The 18,557-nt window shown below is 38.6% G+C and overlaps 2 protein-coding genes across 4 annotated transcripts; both read right to left on the reverse strand.

Annotated features, from left to right (window-relative positions):
- Positions 1 to 533: 533 nt before the first annotated feature.
- fbxo34 (F-box protein 34) lies at positions 534 to 13,473 on the reverse strand. Of its 3 annotated transcripts, none has more exons than XM_058400013.1 (3): positions 13,261 to 13,473; positions 6,729 to 6,880; positions 534 to 3,735 (listed from the first exon to the last, which is right to left on the reverse strand). In XM_058400013.1, the coding sequence occupies exons 2-3, from the start codon at positions 6,818 to 6,820 to the stop codon at positions 1,635 to 1,637; spliced, it is 2,193 nt and encodes a 730-aa protein (XP_058255996.1). In that variant the 5' UTR covers positions 6,821 to 6,880; positions 13,261 to 13,473; the 3' UTR covers positions 534 to 1,634. The 3 variants fall into 3 exon arrangements, with proteins under 3 accessions (XP_058255996.1, XP_058255998.1, XP_058255997.1); XM_058400015.1 differs by having other exon boundaries at positions 13,310 to 13,472; XM_058400014.1 differs by lacking the exon at positions 13,261 to 13,473 and adding an exon at positions 12,926 to 13,186.
- A 1,873-nt stretch (positions 13,474 to 15,346) lies between these two features.
- lgals3b (lectin, galactoside binding soluble 3b) lies at positions 15,347 to 18,085 on the reverse strand. Its single transcript, XM_058400018.1, has 5 exons — positions 17,734 to 18,085; positions 17,029 to 17,313; positions 16,795 to 16,883; positions 16,487 to 16,655; positions 15,347 to 16,321 (listed from the first exon to the last, which is right to left on the reverse strand). The coding sequence occupies exons 1-5, from the start codon at positions 17,737 to 17,739 to the stop codon at positions 16,163 to 16,165; spliced, it is 708 nt and encodes a 235-aa protein (XP_058256001.1). The 5' UTR covers positions 17,740 to 18,085; the 3' UTR covers positions 15,347 to 16,162.
- Between the last annotated feature and the right edge of the window lie 472 nt (positions 18,086 to 18,557).

Genomic DNA, 18,557 nt, shown 5'->3' on the forward strand with positions numbered 1-18,557 from the left:
AAGTTATTTTCATGCATTTTATTGCCCAGTGAATTCATCCACTCATTTTACTTGTGCATTTTAAGGCCATCATTTATGAGGGAAAAGAAACCCATGTATATACATTATAAGGGAGGGGATGTGAGAGGGAAACGCCAAAAATTCAATACTCAATATATTTTTCTGCCAAAACATATTTTACATGAAATATGTACATAGTACTTCCAAAGCAGGATTTATCAAACCCTATCTTGAGAGGGCAGAGATGAATGGAAAACATTTTCACATTGCTTAACTGCAACTCCTCTCCAAACTCTCCAGATCAGTCCTTTCCTATAGAACATAAACCACTCTCAATATAGCTGTGACCACCAAAATCAGCCTGATATCAGTCTTGAACACAAAATAATCTCTCTTCTTCCTTCATAAATCTCAAAATAGTAGAAACCATGTTATTCGTTTCTCCCAATTTTATTCTAAGCTTACATAATAGTCACATTACATGTTTGCAATCTATATGTGGTTTAAAGATATGACAGCAAAACAAATGCAGCTTAAATCTTCCTTGAATACACTTTATTGAAGTAAAATGCCTCATAAGGCAGAAACAGCACATGTATTATAATGCTCTTTAAAACTCTGAAATGCACTTTGGAGACAATTCTCTTTACATTGCGATGGACAGTTTTTTTTAAATCAGATGCCATCCAGATGGCTGTGGAAAAAGATAATGCAGCTGAATCCCTTCCCTACATTCAAAGGTTTCCCGATGAGAAACACTGCATCATACTAGGGAGGTGCTGATATTGAAGTTAAAGGCATGCACACTGCCACTTTACAGTTTAAGGAAACACTGTAAAACTAGAGGAAGCAATGTGGACTACAACACAGCCATGAAAAGGTGTTCCACCCAAGGACCCATTGCAAGTAATAGAAACTCTTTATCCTATTATTATATAAGTCTCTGCTATGTACAGTGTAAACAACTGGGATCGCCTTTCAGACCAGCGAGAAACAATGCTAAAAAGTACATGATCCCAGAACATTTATAGCCATTGCAATTATAAGATGGGCGAAGGAGCAGATTTTTATCTACCTTAAGCTCTTTAAGCCAACTTGTCTGTTAGGAAAAGAAAAATGGACTAATTGTTTTGAAATATATGCTAAAACATAGTTAGGCTTTTTGTGTCTAACATTAAATTACAAGAAATGGGAAATGTTTCTGAAGTGTTCTCAGTTACTGCGACACAAATAAGTTAGTGCGACACTAATTAATGCTTGTTGAGCATAAAAACAACGGAAAGTACCCTGGACAATTTGCAAGAATTCAGCAATTGAAGGTTAAAGTGCAGATCAACTTTAAGGACCTGAGTAGGCTCTGTAGACATGGTGGTGGTTGGTGGGCAGAGGGGAGAATTAGAGGCAAAAATACAGCCATACATCTGGTTAGTTTCAGCAGTGTGGATGCAAGCTGATTCAACAATTTAAAAAATAAAAAATAAAAAAAAAGAAGAAAGAAGAAAGAAAGAAAAAAAAGCACATGCTCCTATTAATGGCAGAGGCACAAGAACCAGTATTCACCCATACCAGTTACAGTTACATGGACTTGCAAAAAAAACAAAAAAAATATGCATACACCATCCCAATCCAGCACACTACACATCATCTTCACCGTCACAGCTTTTTTTATAAATTGGCATATTGATACTATGAAAGGCAGGAACCCACTGGTTGTCATGGAGTCCCACATTGCAACCGGGTGTGTCCTTATGGGCCTCCCTGCAGCACATCCAGTAGCCAGGGCCATAGGGCAACGCCTGGCAATAGGGCTTATGGTGCCAACGACAAAGTGACACGTCACCACGGTCATAGCGCTTCTTGCACTGCTTGCAGGGATCGTCTTTGTAGCGTGGATCACTGACCCAACGGGAGTCAGCTGGGCGCACACCATAACTCTCGATTATGAACTTGAAATAATGACAGGTGCACTTGAGGGCAGCCAGGCTTTCAGTAGGCAGCAAACTGAAGATTTTGACAATGATGTGGTGGGGCATAAATGCCATATACTGTTGGGGCTCCAGGAGGAGCTGAATCTTAAAGCGGGTCTCCAAGAATTCATGAGACACTAGGCGACGCAAAGGCACAGGACTGCGATTATTTCCACCAAACTCTTCTTCCATTTCCACCAAATCATGCTCGTCCTCCAGTTTATCCAAGTTTTCCTCTCTGAAAGCCACATTAGCAGAAGGCGGCTCAAGTGCCTGTTTGTGTAGTGGTGCCCCTCTCTGTTCATTTTTTTGGTCATTAGAAGGGTCCTCTGTATTTTGGGATATGGAGATATTCTTAGAAATAGAGCAACATCTCTGCTCCTGAGGAGCCTGCGCAAAGAACAGCATGCCTGGAAGAGGCTCCTCTCTGCACTCATGGGTCTCTGAGCTGGCCTGATTGGCCAGAGTACACAGGCTGTTTATGGTGTCTACTTTATCAAATGTCTCCCGTTTGGCCACATTCCTACCTCTAAGAGCAAAACGCTCCGAGAGCACAGGTACATGGGCTTCTGGCAGGGCTTTAAGCTTATCTACATCATTAGCAACTTGCTCCGAGTGACCATCAGCTCTCTTATCCTGAGGAAGGCTAGGCAATGCCACCTGGCTAGGCAAGACTGCAGAGTATGATTCAGATCCTGCTAGCAAAACACGCCCCACTCTTCTTCGCAAACTGTTGTTGCGCGAGAGGTCTCCTCCCTCTCTCATACCTTGTCTGCTGAGGCACTGAGATTCCAACTTAGCAACCATGTCCAGCACTCGCACAGATTCTTCTTCCTCATTGACGTCGGACTGCTGTGGGCCTTTTGATACCGGTTCAGCTTGAGTAAGAAGGGACAGACTTTTGGACAGAGTAAACGTGCTGGAGCTTCGCAATGATGGACGTTTCAGGTCTACATGTTGGTCGCTAGCCCTCTGCTCCAAGTATGCCACCATTTCAACCACAGAAACTGTTTTCCCACCATCTTCTCCATCGGTCTTCTCAATCTCCCCAGCTATACCAGAGGAAGCACTGTTTTTGTTGGTGTTCAAGAGTGCTGTACAGAATTCAGACTTTTGTGCAGGAGGAGTAATGCATGTGGACTTGTCTACATTTCCAGACCGCTTTCGTCGCTTGGCCACAGACCAGTCACCATCCCAACAACCCTTGCTTTTCATCGATACTGTTCGCAAATCTGTTGTAATTCCCAGTTTATCGGAAGCTTTGTCACTGCCACCTGTTGCAATGTGACTACATTTCTGGGCAGTAAATATTGCAATCTTTTCTTTGGTGTTTCCAGGCTTAATGACTGCCCATATGTCTAACGATCCCTCCCCATCCTCCCCTTGGTATATTCCTAGTGAGCCTTCATTCTCCATGCCAGTGGAGGAGGAGAGTAGCACTAAAGAACTAGTGAATGTAGTGACAGAGGAAGATGTCTTGCTCTTGTGGCCCCATGATGGGTAGAAACTCTCACTTGCTTTTGTGGGTGTGGTACTGTTATTGTTGGTGGTACAACGGAGAGTATTGGTGGAAAGGACACTGAGGGGGCACCGGTTGACTGTGCCGTTGCCAGGCGAACCTACAAGACTGCATGCTTGGCGATCACCCCACTCAGTTCTGAGTACTCCCCGTTGACCCACAAGATTTCCTGTGCCATCCTGTCCCCTGTCCTGGTGAAGTTCTTTATCCTGTAGTTTAGGGTATGGCTTGAGGTGCATGGCTGAAAACCTGAAAACAGAAGAAGAAAAAAAAAAATTTATGGCCCCTGCCAATAATTTAGTCAAGCAGGACATTACACAGTTGAACCTCTTTGGGATTCAGCAAATATGTAATTATTAAAACAGTGACACCCATTTTAAAACCTTTGTTCAAAACCCGATCAGTCACTGGATATTAATGGAAACTTTAATGATACACCAAGTGTTTGATGTTAATTCTACTGATCAGGTAGGCAGAGCTCAAGTATGCTACCGGTGGATTCTGGTGGCTTCACGGTCAACCTAACAAACACTAGCTGTCCTCTTTGGCACTTGGACTAATACTAGGACTAGAACCACTCAGAGACAGATACAGCTGGGGTATTACACAAGCGGTCAGCTGACCAACACCCAGCTGCTCCAAAAAGCCTGTGAGAGCAACCATGAACAGCTGAGTGGAATGCATCACAGACAAGTGCTTATAAGGCGTTCCATTTCAGTGTGGACACACTAACGGGAATGAAAAGTATGGAGCAGGTTCTCATTCTTATATGGGATGACATTTGTAGGGTGTTGACAGCTGTTACTGAGCATAGTGGAATCACAATGGGTTAGTTAATATATAAAGCAAATATAATGCTTTTCTCTGATAGTTATGTGGGGTACACAAGAAATCTTCTCTCATATGGCAAGTCAGTAGTGGCATATCTCTCCGTGGATACAGACATTTACTACCACAACACTCACTTTCAGTTGTAGAGCTACAATGGAGATAAAAAATAAATAAATAAATAATAATAATAATAATAATAATAATAACCAAGATAAATTATGTTTTTCCACCCTCATTGTGTAATGTATACAATTAAGTTAAAATGATCAGAAACATTTTAGGGAAACAAGGAAAAATATACTCAATTCCCTAATTGCAGAGGTTCACACACCCCTAAACTAATTCTCTGTTGAAGCCTTGTTGATTTTATTACTCCACTCAGTCTTTTTGGGTAAGGGCCCATCAGTGAAGCACATCCTGACTTAGAGAGATTTCCAACTTTTTCTTGCAAAAACATAAAACATTCTAGATCCATCACACTGTACGGGAATCTGCTGTGCCCAGCCTGCTTCAGGTCACCCCACAGATTTTCTGTTGGATTCTGGTCTAGACTGAAAGATTGTGCTGAAAAGTAAAATTCCTTCAGCTTACTAGCAGAAGGTTTTGAACTAAAATCACTGGTATTTGCAGCTATTCATGATTCCATCCTCCCTGATAAAAGCTCCAGTTCTGGCTGAGTAAAAACAGCCCTAAAGCATGATGCGGTATGGTGAACTTTTGGTGATGTGCTTTTTGTTTTTTTTAATCTAACCATACCTTTTGGAAGTCGGGACTTCTTATTTTTGGGATTGGTTTCATCAGACCAAAATACATTTTGCCACATAGTTTGTGGTAACTTTGACCCCATAGTCAAGAATGTGTCAGTATTTGACAGATATTTCACAGAGTTCCTTTAATTTTGCCATAGGTCTCTTGGTAGCCTCCCTGGTAAGTATTTATCTCGTCCTTTTATACACTTTGGAGGAACGTCCTGTTCTTGGTGAGGTCACAGTAGTGCAACATGTTCTCCATTTGTTGCAGATGGCCTTTATGGTGTTCTAGGGTAATCTTTTGGAAATTCTTTTATTCCCCTAACCTGATCAATACGTTTCAACAAGTGAGATACCACGCATTGTAAGCTCTTTGCAGATCATGGCGTGAGCAGATGGATGAAACCAAGAAGATTTGAAGAAAGTCCTACAGAAACAGCTAACCATTATTCGGGATTAATTAGAATAATATCATTTTTAACAGCAGTATGATAATTAGTTTTGAACATGAGATTGAATGTGATTGGTTCATTCTGAGGACAGCCTGAAATATAAAAGGTGCGCAAACTTATGAAACCATGTTATTGCAACCCCCACCCCCTTTTTTTTCCCTAAAGTTAAAATGTCTACTTAAATTGTATAAGTTTTAAATTTTTGCATTGTGGGTGAAAATGTTCTGACAGTTTAACTTGGTTTCATTTTTTTTACACCACAAAAACCTGCCATTTCTCAAAAAACAAAAAGAGTATGTGCAGACTTCATCACCCCGCCCCTGTGGATACAGCAAAATACTGCTAATTCTACTGCAACACCTTCTCATCTTATATATTTGTGCACACGAAACCCCAACAGTAGATCAAAAGAGATTGGGAAGAGTCAGTGACCATTATCTTTAATCGACTTCATGGTATTGCTTCATTTATAACTACCTCCCAGCCTGCAAATGAGCGCCTGCTGGTTTGGAGTTATATCACAGTGGTATAGTAGTCTGTTCATATCTAGCCCTCCAAGACTGATTTTTATCCATTACACAATCTGGCAAAAACATAGCCCTAGCCCAAGCCTTTTACCCGCCCACAGAACTCAAACTTTCCTTAACACCCTTTGCCAAAACACGTGTTAGCTAATGATAATTTTCAAACGGAAAAAAAAGTAGAAGCGCATTATAGGATAAGAAAACAGACTTCAGCTCAACAAAAAAAAGAGCAAAACCAAGGAATGAGTCATGTTAAATGATTAGGTGAGCTCATGTTGAATTCAGCAATGCATCTTGTAAAGGTCCATGACTTCCCCTTCAGGGGGCCTGCCAAGGAAACTGTCCAACTCAGGAAAAAACAAGGATGAAGTCACAATTGAGGAGCCTGTTTTATTGCAATTAAAATGTAACAGTATTTTAACCCAGGCAAACAGCACATCTGGGATTTTAAGAATCAGTACAAATGTTTATTTGGTTTAAAGCTAAAGCATTGTATAATTCTCTGAAGTGTACAGTGTGGCAGAATTAATTTCAGGCTGCTGAGCTACAGTAAAACAATTGGCTTGCTCTTCTGTAACTCAGGACACAATAAATTCAGTATTTGATACAAGTTATTTAGGTTAAGGTTCTAGTGCATCAGATTTTACTTTTGATAAACTATACCATGACACAAAAAAAGACCTTACCTCCAGACTTTCTGTGGATGGCAGGTTTGTTTCCTTGGTTCCCTGTAAGGGGTGGGACAACAGTAACTGATAGTTTCACATTTCTGAGGCATTAGGCTCTGCCCTCCAGTGCAGAGTAGCTTTCCTCTCCCAGTCTCAGCCCTTCAGCCACACTGCAACATTCCAACACACAAAGTATGGGCAAGATTAGAAGTCTGGACAAGAGTGAACATGCAAAAGATTTGATTTACATAAAAGAGGAGGAGACCAAAAAACTTTTCTGCACAGATGAACATCACCACCGCTTGAAGGGGCAAGTGCTTCAACATTCTATTAGCATCCATAACCCATGAAGGCGGCCAATAGGAAAGTGACCCCATGAGAGTCCTCACATGACACACTGAAAGTTCTCTGGATAGCTAGCCTTGCAGAAATCCAGGTTTTTTGAGTCAGTGTAACATAATATGTGATATAATGTAATATAATCTTGTGATGCAAAAACCTTAGGTCAAACTTGGGTCAACAATTAAGATGGGATGACTGAATCAGTATCCAAAGTCATCATATAGTTGTAAGCTGACCATTTATAGCATTTCTGCAATTTCCGTTTGTTTTGACAAGCAAAAAAAGCAAATTTGCCAATCTTGGTGTAAACTACGTCTAAAGAGTGTTTAAACCGTTCCTTTCCATCTATTTAATATTTAAAAAACAAAAAACTTCCAATACACACCCAGCATAAAAACACCACTCGTCATTATAACGTAATCAAACAAACACAAATACATACAAATTATACTTGTATATTGTGTTCATATTTTATACAGCATTTAGTTCCAACCACTAGGCCTTAGTTAGTTGAAAAGTAGCTAGTCGTTCTATCTGAGAATAGTACTGACGGTGTAAGGACAATCAAATCAATACTGCAAATGTTAGTGCTATGATGCATTTATTCCAACACTGAAGATGTTGGACACAAGCTATAGGACAAAACAGTACAAATAAGCTTCTGTACTTCTGCACTCCCACAGTGGAGCATCTAAACAGACAAGTTTATTTCATAGAGATAAGTCAGCCATGAAGACTAGTTTATCCTGAACAAAAGCTTCCTCTGGAATAAGAGGTTACAGCCAGGGACAGGAGATGTTCAGCATCCATAACCCTAACCCTAGTGACCCAGGACACCATGCATTTTGAGTCTATAAATTGTCATATTGCATTTAGATAAGCCAGCACTGCTATATTATTTGTATAAATTCTTGTGCTATTCATGCACGCACACACATACACAAAGCATAGGCTGAGCTGCCTTAAGTGTCATCTACAGTGAATGTCCAATTGGTTCTCTACAGCCAACCACATCATTTCAACTGGATGCTGTTTTGCACTCCTGCTCACTGACGTTACGTCTGCACAGCTCAACGGTCTCCACACCTTCCCCACCCATGTGATGTCACTGGCCTGGTGTACAACTTTAGTCTGTCAGGTTAGTCGAGGGAACACTGTAAAGAGAGAGCCACTTTCGGTGCTCCAAGTCACTAAAATATCTACTACTACTTAAGAATATGTACTAACCATTTTGTACGTATTTAATAATATAACCTTCTATTAATTGAACTTCAAAATCTACTTTTTGTTTTAATGAATCAAATAACTACAGTCTGTCTGTATGTGTGTGAACTCTGCAAGGCCTAATTTGGGCTGGGTTTCTGTATTTCCTGTGTGATCAGTTGCAGAAGTATATACGTTTATACATACACAAAACATGAAAACTAGGGGAGGAAACGGAACTAAATGAAAATCTCACGTTTCACTGCAGATAGAATGGAGAAGCAGAGGATCAGTGCTACCTCTGTGCCTTAAATCACAAACAAAACTATTAGATATTAAAAGATCACCATATATAATAAAGGCACACTGAATACCATCTAGACAGATGATTGAATAATCCTCACAAAGCCTCAGAATGGGGGTAACAATATCTTGTCACATACTCAATATACACCTCCCTGCCTCAATCATGCAAACCAGATTACAGCACTCTCCACCTCTGCACAATATATGCACCTATAACTCCTTGCATGCACTAAGAGATAAATGCACAATTTTGTGCACAATTGTAAAATATGAGACTGCCTTTATATGCATTTGTTGCTCTTCCCCATGTAGCACAAGTCTATACAAGTCAATAATAATCTATATATTTAGAAGACACAGCAAGTGACACAGATCCCAGATCAACACTCGTGCACAAAATCTACCACTAATGAGAATGCATACCACACAGACTGGTGAGAAACATGTAAAATTATGTGCTAGGAAAATTCCTATAGACTGCACATTCCTTTATAAGCTTTTCAAAGTACACTTTACTACCTGAACTTTCTGAATAATAATGGCACCCATTCAAAAGGTGGAGCAAGCCAGATTACACAAAGCAATTTCTAAAAACAGTCCAGTTGCTAGAAACTGATCCTGGCATGTGTACAACATAGGACCTGTTTTATTTTATTTTTTTTTTAATAGTTTAAATCACTGCATCTCATCACAAAATCAACATGACTCAGCGCTAGTCTTCTTTAACACTGTCGGATCGACAACAAAAGGTCTTCTACACTATGTCAAAAACAATGACTGATTCTCTTGTTTAGAAAAATAATAAATAAAACACAGTGAAGCAGTGATGTAGAGACACAGTGAGCAACCGTTCCAGTTTCCCAGTATCTACAAAAATTCTAGGCCTCCAGATATTTTTAACTAGTTCTGTTGTCAAGAGACCTGCAACTAAAACTGAAAATTCTTGTTCACCATGCTGTGGTCTTGCTATTTCAACACACTTGGCAAACACTGTGGACCTGTTTTCCACATTCATCCCTGTTCTCTTTTAAGGCATACAAGCACTTTTTAAAATGTTGTACACTTTTGGAGCTATTGGGCAACAAATTGTCCCCTCGTAAAACAAGATGCCCATGTTGTGCTCCCGTCTTGCATACACACTCACGGGGTTGTTTTGCATTTGCAAATGCAAAATACTTTGTGGCATGGCATTCTAATGCTGCAGCATTCATATTGGTTAGAAAAGGTTAGGTCAAAAGTTCAGCGTCTTCACATACAGAAAAAGAAGTTAAGTGTCAAAGTTTTAAACCATTCAATGCCAACTCGATCTCACATCTCATGTTAAATCTGTTCAGGGGAGACAGTTTATGAAAACATGATTAATGACAAAGAGAAATACTTCTGCTTTTCTTCTGTCACCACTGCTTGGCCATGTGCTATTTCAAGTAAACAACCTGAAATCTGGTTTACTCGTTGCCTACCTTCCCAGTATTAGATCAATAAATCAATTATAGTCCTGATAAAGTTAGCAACACTGTTGTTCGATGAGCCAAGGGGAACATGTTCCCAATGAAATCACAAAACTCTCAAACGACAGTTTGTTGTACAGCAGTCCAGGCTCTGAATTTCACATCTCCTTAGAGAACATCACACTGGCTTTATAACTGTATCTAAAAGAACACAAGAGAGCCAATAGGGGTGGGTGACCGGACAAAAATATCCTATGATAGGCATTTCCACAACACACAATATGCATTATCCCATACTGGTTCGCTAACAAATTGCCAGCAAAACACATTTTAAAACATCTATGAAAACCCGAGTTCAACTGTACTTTTCGTTAGATGTCCACACTAATTACTTAATGAACAGAAGAAAGCTCTTTTTTATACAGAACAGCAATAGTACATGATCAAATGTATTACATACTGGCAGATCCTAAATGTCAAAACCACAAACATGCCTATATCCCAACTTAAGACTAGTGCAGAAAGTTAGCATGAAACAAGAAAGCAGTAACATGAAGCAGTAATTTGTAGTCTTGAGCTGTAAAGGTTTGATCATTGCCCTGCATGGTTTCCGCATGTGTTGTTCAAAGCCAGATTTCTCTCTGTAAAATGGCTGTTCTTTGTGTACATTTAAACACTAATGCACTATACTAAACAATTATACAGCCCTGTTAAAATTGTGCCTAAACCAAAGCAGAATATTTTGAGGAAATTCATCAAGGCTGCACTGGTAGAGCAGTTTCAATAGAGTCTAGTGTTTCTGGTGTGTCTGTAAATGGAAAGATCAGTCTTACTGGAATGCTCTGCACTGTAACAGCTCTGAACACACCCAGGGACAAAGAGCAGGAGGATGTGTGCTCTCTGCTCACAAACACACACACTTGGGTGCAAGCTACTACTGGACACAACAGAAACGGGCATGAATGGAAAATGCACAAGCTCTGGGAATGCGCAGGCTCCAAATTTCACAACCTGCTCAATTACAGGCCTCGCATTATGTGAATTGTCATACACAGGCACATTCTGATAAGTATAATCCTGCTTCCCACAATCTACTGACACCTTTTTATATATATAAAAAAAGGAGACAGCAGTCTCACTGAAAGAAAATACAAGCATACAAAACAGCCAACACAGAACGTCTCTAATCTACAAGACAAAAGCTTGTCACAACCTGCTGTATGAAACTTGCCTCACCCAGACTACAGTTTTTTAAGCAGCGCTCAGAGACTTGTCAAGCAGTTTTAGACCCACCTACTTGTACACAGACCTCTGCTACATGACTCCAGGCAAAGCAGGCAGACAGGTTTTCTCCAGTTAAACAACCACATCAGTCATCGGATAACCCCTTATAAGAGCTGAAGGGACTAGGACAATCGAAAAGGCCTAATACTGCTCCAGACTTTTTGTTAACATTTTTTTAAACACAAGGACACTCAATAAAACAAAAACACAGTCCCACATAATCAAATATGACAACTCCTTCTTGGGAAAGGAAAAAAACCCCTGCAGAACACAGGTGAAATACATAAATGAAATATAATATACTGCATAATTTAGTAACATCCTCATGCCTCAAAATCTTATCTTTTATTATTACAGTGTTGTCATAATCAGTCACTAGCTAAGTTAAAGATCTGAGTCAAACATGAACCACCACTGACCTGCATATGGGTCAATACATGACCTTTTATACAAAAACAAAGAAATTGAATAGGTAATTTAAGTATTATGAGAAATTTCAGCTCCTATTGCAAGTGTGACATGATGGCCTGCATACAGGGACACTTGCTTAATACATGCCAGTGACAGGAAAACATACAGCTGACCGCGAAAAAAAAAGCATATAATTTTCCAGACACCAAGTTTTGGGTTTTTGAAATTGACTAGACAGAGACAAAAAACCCACTCTTCTCTCTCCTGGTCTACAATTAAAGCAACCAAAAGGCTCCAAAATGCTCATCCCACTTCACTGATTACCCAAAAAATGGTCATTTGGTAGAGTCTGCTGTTAACTGCAGACCTGTTAATCACAAACCAGGCTTGAGTTCAAAGTTTGGCTGGAAGCCTGAATTGAAGACTGTGACTAACAGTGAGCTATGTTTTGGGAGGAAACTTGAGTTAAAGCAAATGACCTGAGTGTCATATGGCAGATAACTGGGATGTACAGTGAGTAGGTATGAGACTCTCCAGTATATTAACGTGACATTGCTGTGAGTATTAACGTGAAATAAACACTTAGGAGGAGTCCAAACATAAAGGGGTGAAGGAGGACACACAAACAAAACAAAACCTCACAAGGTAAATAACCGACCCTAATTTACACAAGAGAAGACAAAAACAAGAAAAGGCATTGTTACTGTGAGCTAGCTAATATAAAGCAATCATTATAACGGAAATAGCTCAACTAAGTAAACACCACAAAGTTTCCTTAGCGTATCTATATGTTAGCCAGCTATACAGATAGCTAAATAATATAGTTAGCAAGTTGCTTCAAAACAATAATAATAATAATAATATTATTATTAACAACATTAGTGGGGGTGAAATCCGTCGTTTATTAAATAAAGCTTTGACAGAAGGTTCAAGGCAGACACTTATGATGCTACAATCAGGGTAGTTTCTTTAACTCAAAAGATACGTCATTAGCTAGAATATAAACTTCTAGAGAAAACAATCGTGAGACGTTCATAAGCATGTATATATACATATATATATATATACACATACATACATACATACATACACATACATACATATATATATATATATATATATATATATATATATATATACACACATACATACACATACACATACATATATATATATATATATATATATATATACATACATATATAAAAGCTGTTTAAATACCTTGTGATCCTCCACCCCGACTATCTGGATCCCACAAACAGTCCGCTAGGTGGCTAGCCAAACTAGCACGCTAATTATACACAGAGGCAGCAGTGGATAGTTAGCCTAGCTTAGCTTAGCTATCTGACGAACCACAACTTGGCCAGCTAGCTGCTTTTACTCGACAGCTAAATCAGCCACGAACACTCAGCCACAGTCAGGACCATGCAGGAGGTTAGACTAAAATAATCCCGGGTGAAGATGCTACTTTTTAAAGGGTCTTAAATACCGTGTTTAAAAAAGTGCAGAAATGTTTGATCATTTAGTAGGAAGAGTTAGGAGCAAGTCAAGCTGACCTGGACAGAAAAAGTCGGAAATAAGACGACTTTTATATAATTCACTTGCTGGAAAGATTCCGCACGGCGCTACTTCGTCTTCACCCTTCAGGAGGGTTCAGGAAAAATCGCTGTAAGTAAATTTCAAGCCTTTAAATTTTGTGTGAGGTCCTGCGCCTCCGCGTCCCGACATCAGAACAGCATAGAGACAGAGAGCAGCCTGAGCCACATATAGGTGCGCGCCGACGTGACGTACACACTCACGTGCACGCGCACGTAGAAACCCGCGGAAGAGAGCAAGCACAGGGGCCAAGTCACCGTCCGATACCACAGCACAGTCTAGAGCTCAAGCAAAATATTATTTCCCTTTAAAAACAACACAAAGCAAACACCTAGCCATGTTCAACGCTTAAAAAAACAGTAAAAACATGATTAAAACAAATATAGTATTTTTTTCTAAACTAACCTCTAAGCATTAGTACTACTCCAGTCAGTCTGTACCAGATCTCAGTATATTTTAATATATATACACTACCAGTCAAAAGTTTGGACACACCTTCTAATTCCATGGTCTTTCCTGAGGTTTATTTCTTTCTACATTGTAAAACAATGCTGAAGGCGGCCGAAATACACAATAATGTCCTTTGAACAGTTGATACTGAGATATGTCTGCTACTGATGCTCTGTAAGGCCTTCATAACGGCTCTAATCTGAGGTGCTGTTAATTGGTGATTTCTGAGGCTGGTAACTCTAAATGAACTTCCCCTCTGCAGCAGAGGTAAGTTTTGGTCTTGCTTTCCTGGGATGGTCTTCATGTGAGCCAGTTTCATCATGGTGCTTGATGGGTTTTGCAAATGCACTTGACAATACTGTTCTTGCAAGAACTATTCCAGAACACCTGACCTCTGTGTCTTAAAATAACAACTGACTGTTGTTTTTTGTCATTACATATGGATTACTTAAGTCCATGTGTGTTATTTCATAGTTTCTCCAGTATTGTTCTAGAATGTAGAAAATAAATCCCTAAACAAAAAACATTGAATTAAAAGGTGTGTCCAAACTTTTGACTGGTAGTGTACATTTTGTAGTTAACCTGACTTTAAGATTGGCTATAAGATAGTAGTGGCTAGTAAAATAGTAGTAAGTGAAACAAAGTATGTTTGTGATGTTTCTGTAAAATCTTATTATCCACACAAGAGACTAAAACCATGTTCTAAGCACACTTTCACACAACCCTTTCAGAAATCCTTCTGAAAGTTTAGATATTATTATTATTAGAAGTTTTTAGAGACACAAGCAAGGTAAACTAAATGCTCTTGAAATGAACTAAGCACACAAATAAATTCCCATGCACAACTCTGAGGTATTTGAAGACCTCAAAACAAGGACTTGTGAATAATTCAGGTTGTGTTATATTACACTTTGGCTTTTGCTACAAATGTTTCCATCATTAAAAATGCAGCACTGACCTGACTGAAGAACTAGGTAGCAGCCTGGGGTTTAATAGAGCAAAGAGAAAAGACACTACTTTTGTAGTAAAGATATCCTCAAGTGTTCTCTGAATACTTGATTGGTCTGGCTTTATAATGATTTCTCCCTGGAGCCTTGGGAAAGGAAAACCCTCTGTTATAGAAAAATTCATGGTTTCTACAGAAGTACAGCTGTTTCAGGTGATAGATTTAACCTTTTACCTAGAAGTGTATGGTGTTTTCCTAAATTAGCTAAATATATTTTTAGAAAACCTAATATGTTTTTTGGAACATCTCCTGCATTTTGATCCTTGAGGAATGTCCTTAATGTGTGTTAGTTGATGACCTTCCAGACCCCCTGCTACACATAGGAGTTATGAAAACAGAGAGGTGGTGCATGGATAAAAATAAAAATAAAAAGGAAAGAAAAGAAAACTGTCACAAGGAACAAAATGAATAGATGTGAATTTATAGAAAGGTAATTTCATGAACTGCTGAAATTCTCCTGAATGTCAGTTTATTACAACTCAACTAAATCTAATCCCTCCAGTTTAGGTCACTTGAATGTCTATGAATGCCAAAATAAGTAGCATATAAGTATTTACCCAGAACAACACTGACAACAACAACAACAAAAATAGAAAAAAAAATCTCACTGATTGTTTAATTTGTAGTTGCTGTTCAAACATATCAAGGATAACACCACATGTGTCATTAATAAGCCTCAAGGCTATGGTGGATAAAGATAGCTTGTGGGCCATTTTTGTCTCACCTGTCCCTTCAAATACATAGTTTGTTTTCAGTAGTGTTAATGTTTGTACAGTTTAAATCCAGATAAGATGATTTCCCATTACTAGCTGCTAGATTAGACACAACCTCGTATAGTAGTGTTGGTCAAAGGAATGACAACTGCATTTTGTTTCAGGTTATTATTAAAACTATACATCTTCTGTAAATCCCCATAACTACTACGCACCTATGGCACCTAATATCAGTAGACAGCAACAAAAGTCTTTGCTAGATAGCATACATCATACGATGGCCACAAATTGAAAAGATGGTCTTCTAAATCTACTAGTTCTACTATAGTATAGTCATTCTACAATTTTACAGATCTATATCTATTATCAGTTCAGAAATCAATTACACAATGTCTGCCAGACTCTTTGGTGCTAGCTAGACCATAAAAAGTGAAACATTTCCAGAGATGTTGCAAGAAATGGTAAATATTCAGATGCAACACTGCTGTGCTGCCAGTGCCAGTGGGAAAGTACATGGTTCTTTATGTAATCATAGAATTACAGTCATGCAAGAGTGTTTTTTTTTTTTTTTTTTTAAATCAAATACAAACTGGCAGTCATATAAAACATGTTCAAAGACACTTAGGATTTACAGTTAAGAAAAAAAGAACCCTACAATTCCTACATGGCCATCATAATATTCAAAATTCCCTCTTATTGGAGGGTCTCTACATTTACAGATGTAAGTTTGACATCATCAAAGATAGTGAGACAGTTAATCTGGTTGAGCTCACGAACTCTATGTTTGTACTCAAGCAAGTGTGCCTTGTTCACAGCCACTTTATATTCATTCGGAGTACACAAGATCTTCACCTAGAAAAAATGAACAAGACAGACAGTTCGTCCAAATTACTGAAAAGGTTACATAAAATGTCAGGGGAAAAAACTATGCCAAAGAAAGCAATAAGATACCCAAAAGGCATCTATGTGTGCTGGACTAAACCAAAATAAATCAGCATATTCAAATATTATACTAACCTCAAAAGGCTTTCCTTGAACGAAAGGGAATGAGGGAGTTGTTCTTTCCTCTTGACCCCACACATCGTTTACCATGGAGTTTCTAACTAGCACTTTAATTCCATTTTCATCAAAGCGAGGGTTGAAGTGAAATGCAAAGTCTTTATTTCTGAGCAGATTGATTGAAAACCTGAGAATAGAAAAATAAAAGAATAGAAGGTTACCATATGAAATAAGAGTCTTCTATAAGTCTAGTTTTTCTTTTCTGAGCTCCAAAATTACATATGAATAGACGAGAGACCTGTTCACTGGATTAAATTTGTTCTTACTTTTGGGCATTGGGCTTGGGCTCCCCATTGATGGTGATTAGCATCTTGTCATACACTCCTTGAGTCAGAGGCATGCTGTATGGGACAGTCTAGTAAAGATACATTTAAAAATTATGTGATTTACTATTTGATGCTGTTACATACGTCTTCTGAGGATATTTCAGATACTTTGGGAAAAAAACGCTAAATAGTAACACAAACACGTACTACAATAAATGTTTACTAAAATCTTACCAGTGTCATATTTTGTGGGGCAGTTGGTGGAACTTGTCCTGGCCACCCTGGTGCAAAGGGTTGGCTGGGTTGTCCAGGCCATGCTGGCTGGTTTGGCTGATTAGGCCAGGATGGCATGCCCGGCTGTTGCCCAGGCCAAGGTTGGTTTGGTTGTCCAGGCCAAGTAGGATTTTGAGGTTGTCCAGGCCAAGAAGGGTTGGTGGGTTGGCCAGGCCATGTTGGCCCTCCAGCCTGCAGATTGCTTTGATTGCTTGGTGCAGCTCCACTATCAAGAGCATCTGCTAGCTGAGAAAGAAAAATAATTAAACAAAATGATCTATCTAACAAAAAAAAGATGAATAAACATTTCAGAAATGTTTGGAGGTCTTTGGTTTTCAAATGCCCTCAGCTTATCAATTTAAAACTTAACCTCTTTATTCAATTACTTATTATATTAAATTATATAATGACATTAAACTCAGCTATGTAAGAGAAATTGTGCGGTGGATGGTAGTGAACTACAGGTACTTGGTAGAATTGTTAAGCAAAATTCCAGTGTGATAGATCATTCCACACTCTCTGTATTACAGAAAAGCAGATGAACAGTGAGGTGAACTGGTAGAGTCAGTTACGCTTATAGTATACACATGAGTCTCAGGCGTGGTCTTTGTCCCAGTCTTTTGTTATTTTGTGGTCCATAATAAATAATGAATAAGGTGCACTTACGTCCATGATATCTAAACAGAAAATAATAAAACAGAAAGGTTAGTTTTGGAATCCCTATAGACATAAATGATGGCTTTAGCATTTAGTTTGATATTTGAATATCAGGCTTATGCAAAGAGCATTTCAGAGGTGTGTTGGGTTGATATGCATTTCAAGAAATACACCATACTCTGCATTTTACTTTTTCTCACCATAGGCCTAGAATTTAGGGCAAGTTAATTAATCATTTCAATGAAAAATGCTACATGAAATAGGCAAGCTAGCATTACAGGTTCCCTAAGCTATATAATGCAAAAGGGATTAGCAACCACAATGTAGAAGCCCATGATGACTCACATGAAAATATACCCTAACCACACCCAGTATCAGGGGAGACAAAGTAAAAGAAATGCAGGAATATTATTTAATCTCTTAAAAATATGGAGGACAAAATGTATAGTGAAATCAATATTATAACGTTTTATAGTGTATTAGTGTATAATCTCTTTAAAGTATTTAAAAATAACTTTTACTGCCTGAGAGTTACAACTGAGATATTTTAAATATATCTAATAAATTGTTATCATTTTTTAAACCCACTTACACTAGCATGTGTTTGTCTAAGCTATCACACATAGGATTAAACGTTCCCTTGCTGCAGTCTTTAGCTATTCCCTGAAACATGAACAAATCATATAAATCCATGCAACAGTGTTGTACAGCACTGCAAGTCAAAACCTGTCAAACTTCCAACACTTCACACACAAGTTGTCCTCAAAGAGATTAATAACAATAATATTATTAATAATAATAATGTTTAATCAAGATTTGCGCCTATGTATTTA

The sequence above is a fragment of the Hemibagrus wyckioides genome, linkage group LG09, assembly GCF_019097595.1.
Source record: "Hemibagrus wyckioides isolate EC202008001 linkage group LG09, SWU_Hwy_1.0, whole genome shotgun sequence".
Classification (NCBI taxonomy): domain Eukaryota; kingdom Metazoa; phylum Chordata; class Actinopteri; order Siluriformes; family Bagridae; genus Hemibagrus; species Hemibagrus wyckioides.

Excerpts from the sequence above, each read along its gene's own strand:
- fbxo34 (XM_058400013.1), bottom strand. The coding sequence starts at position 6,820 with ATGCCTCAGAAATGTGAAACTATCAGTTACTGTTGTCCCACCCCTTAC. Across the intron at positions 3,736-6,728 it reads CATCCACAGAAAGTCTGGAG|GTTTTCAGCCATGCACCTCA; the intron begins GTAAGGTCTTTT and ends TTCTGTTTTCAG.
- lgals3b (XM_058400018.1), bottom strand. Across the intron at positions 16,884-17,028 it reads CCCCACAAAATATGACACTG|ACTGTCCCATACAGCATGCC; the intron begins GTAAGATTTTAG and ends TATCTTTACTAG. Across the intron at positions 16,322-16,486 it reads TTCAAGGAAAGCCTTTTGAG|GTGAAGATCTTGTGTACTCC; the intron begins GTTAGTATAATA and ends CATTTTTTCTAG.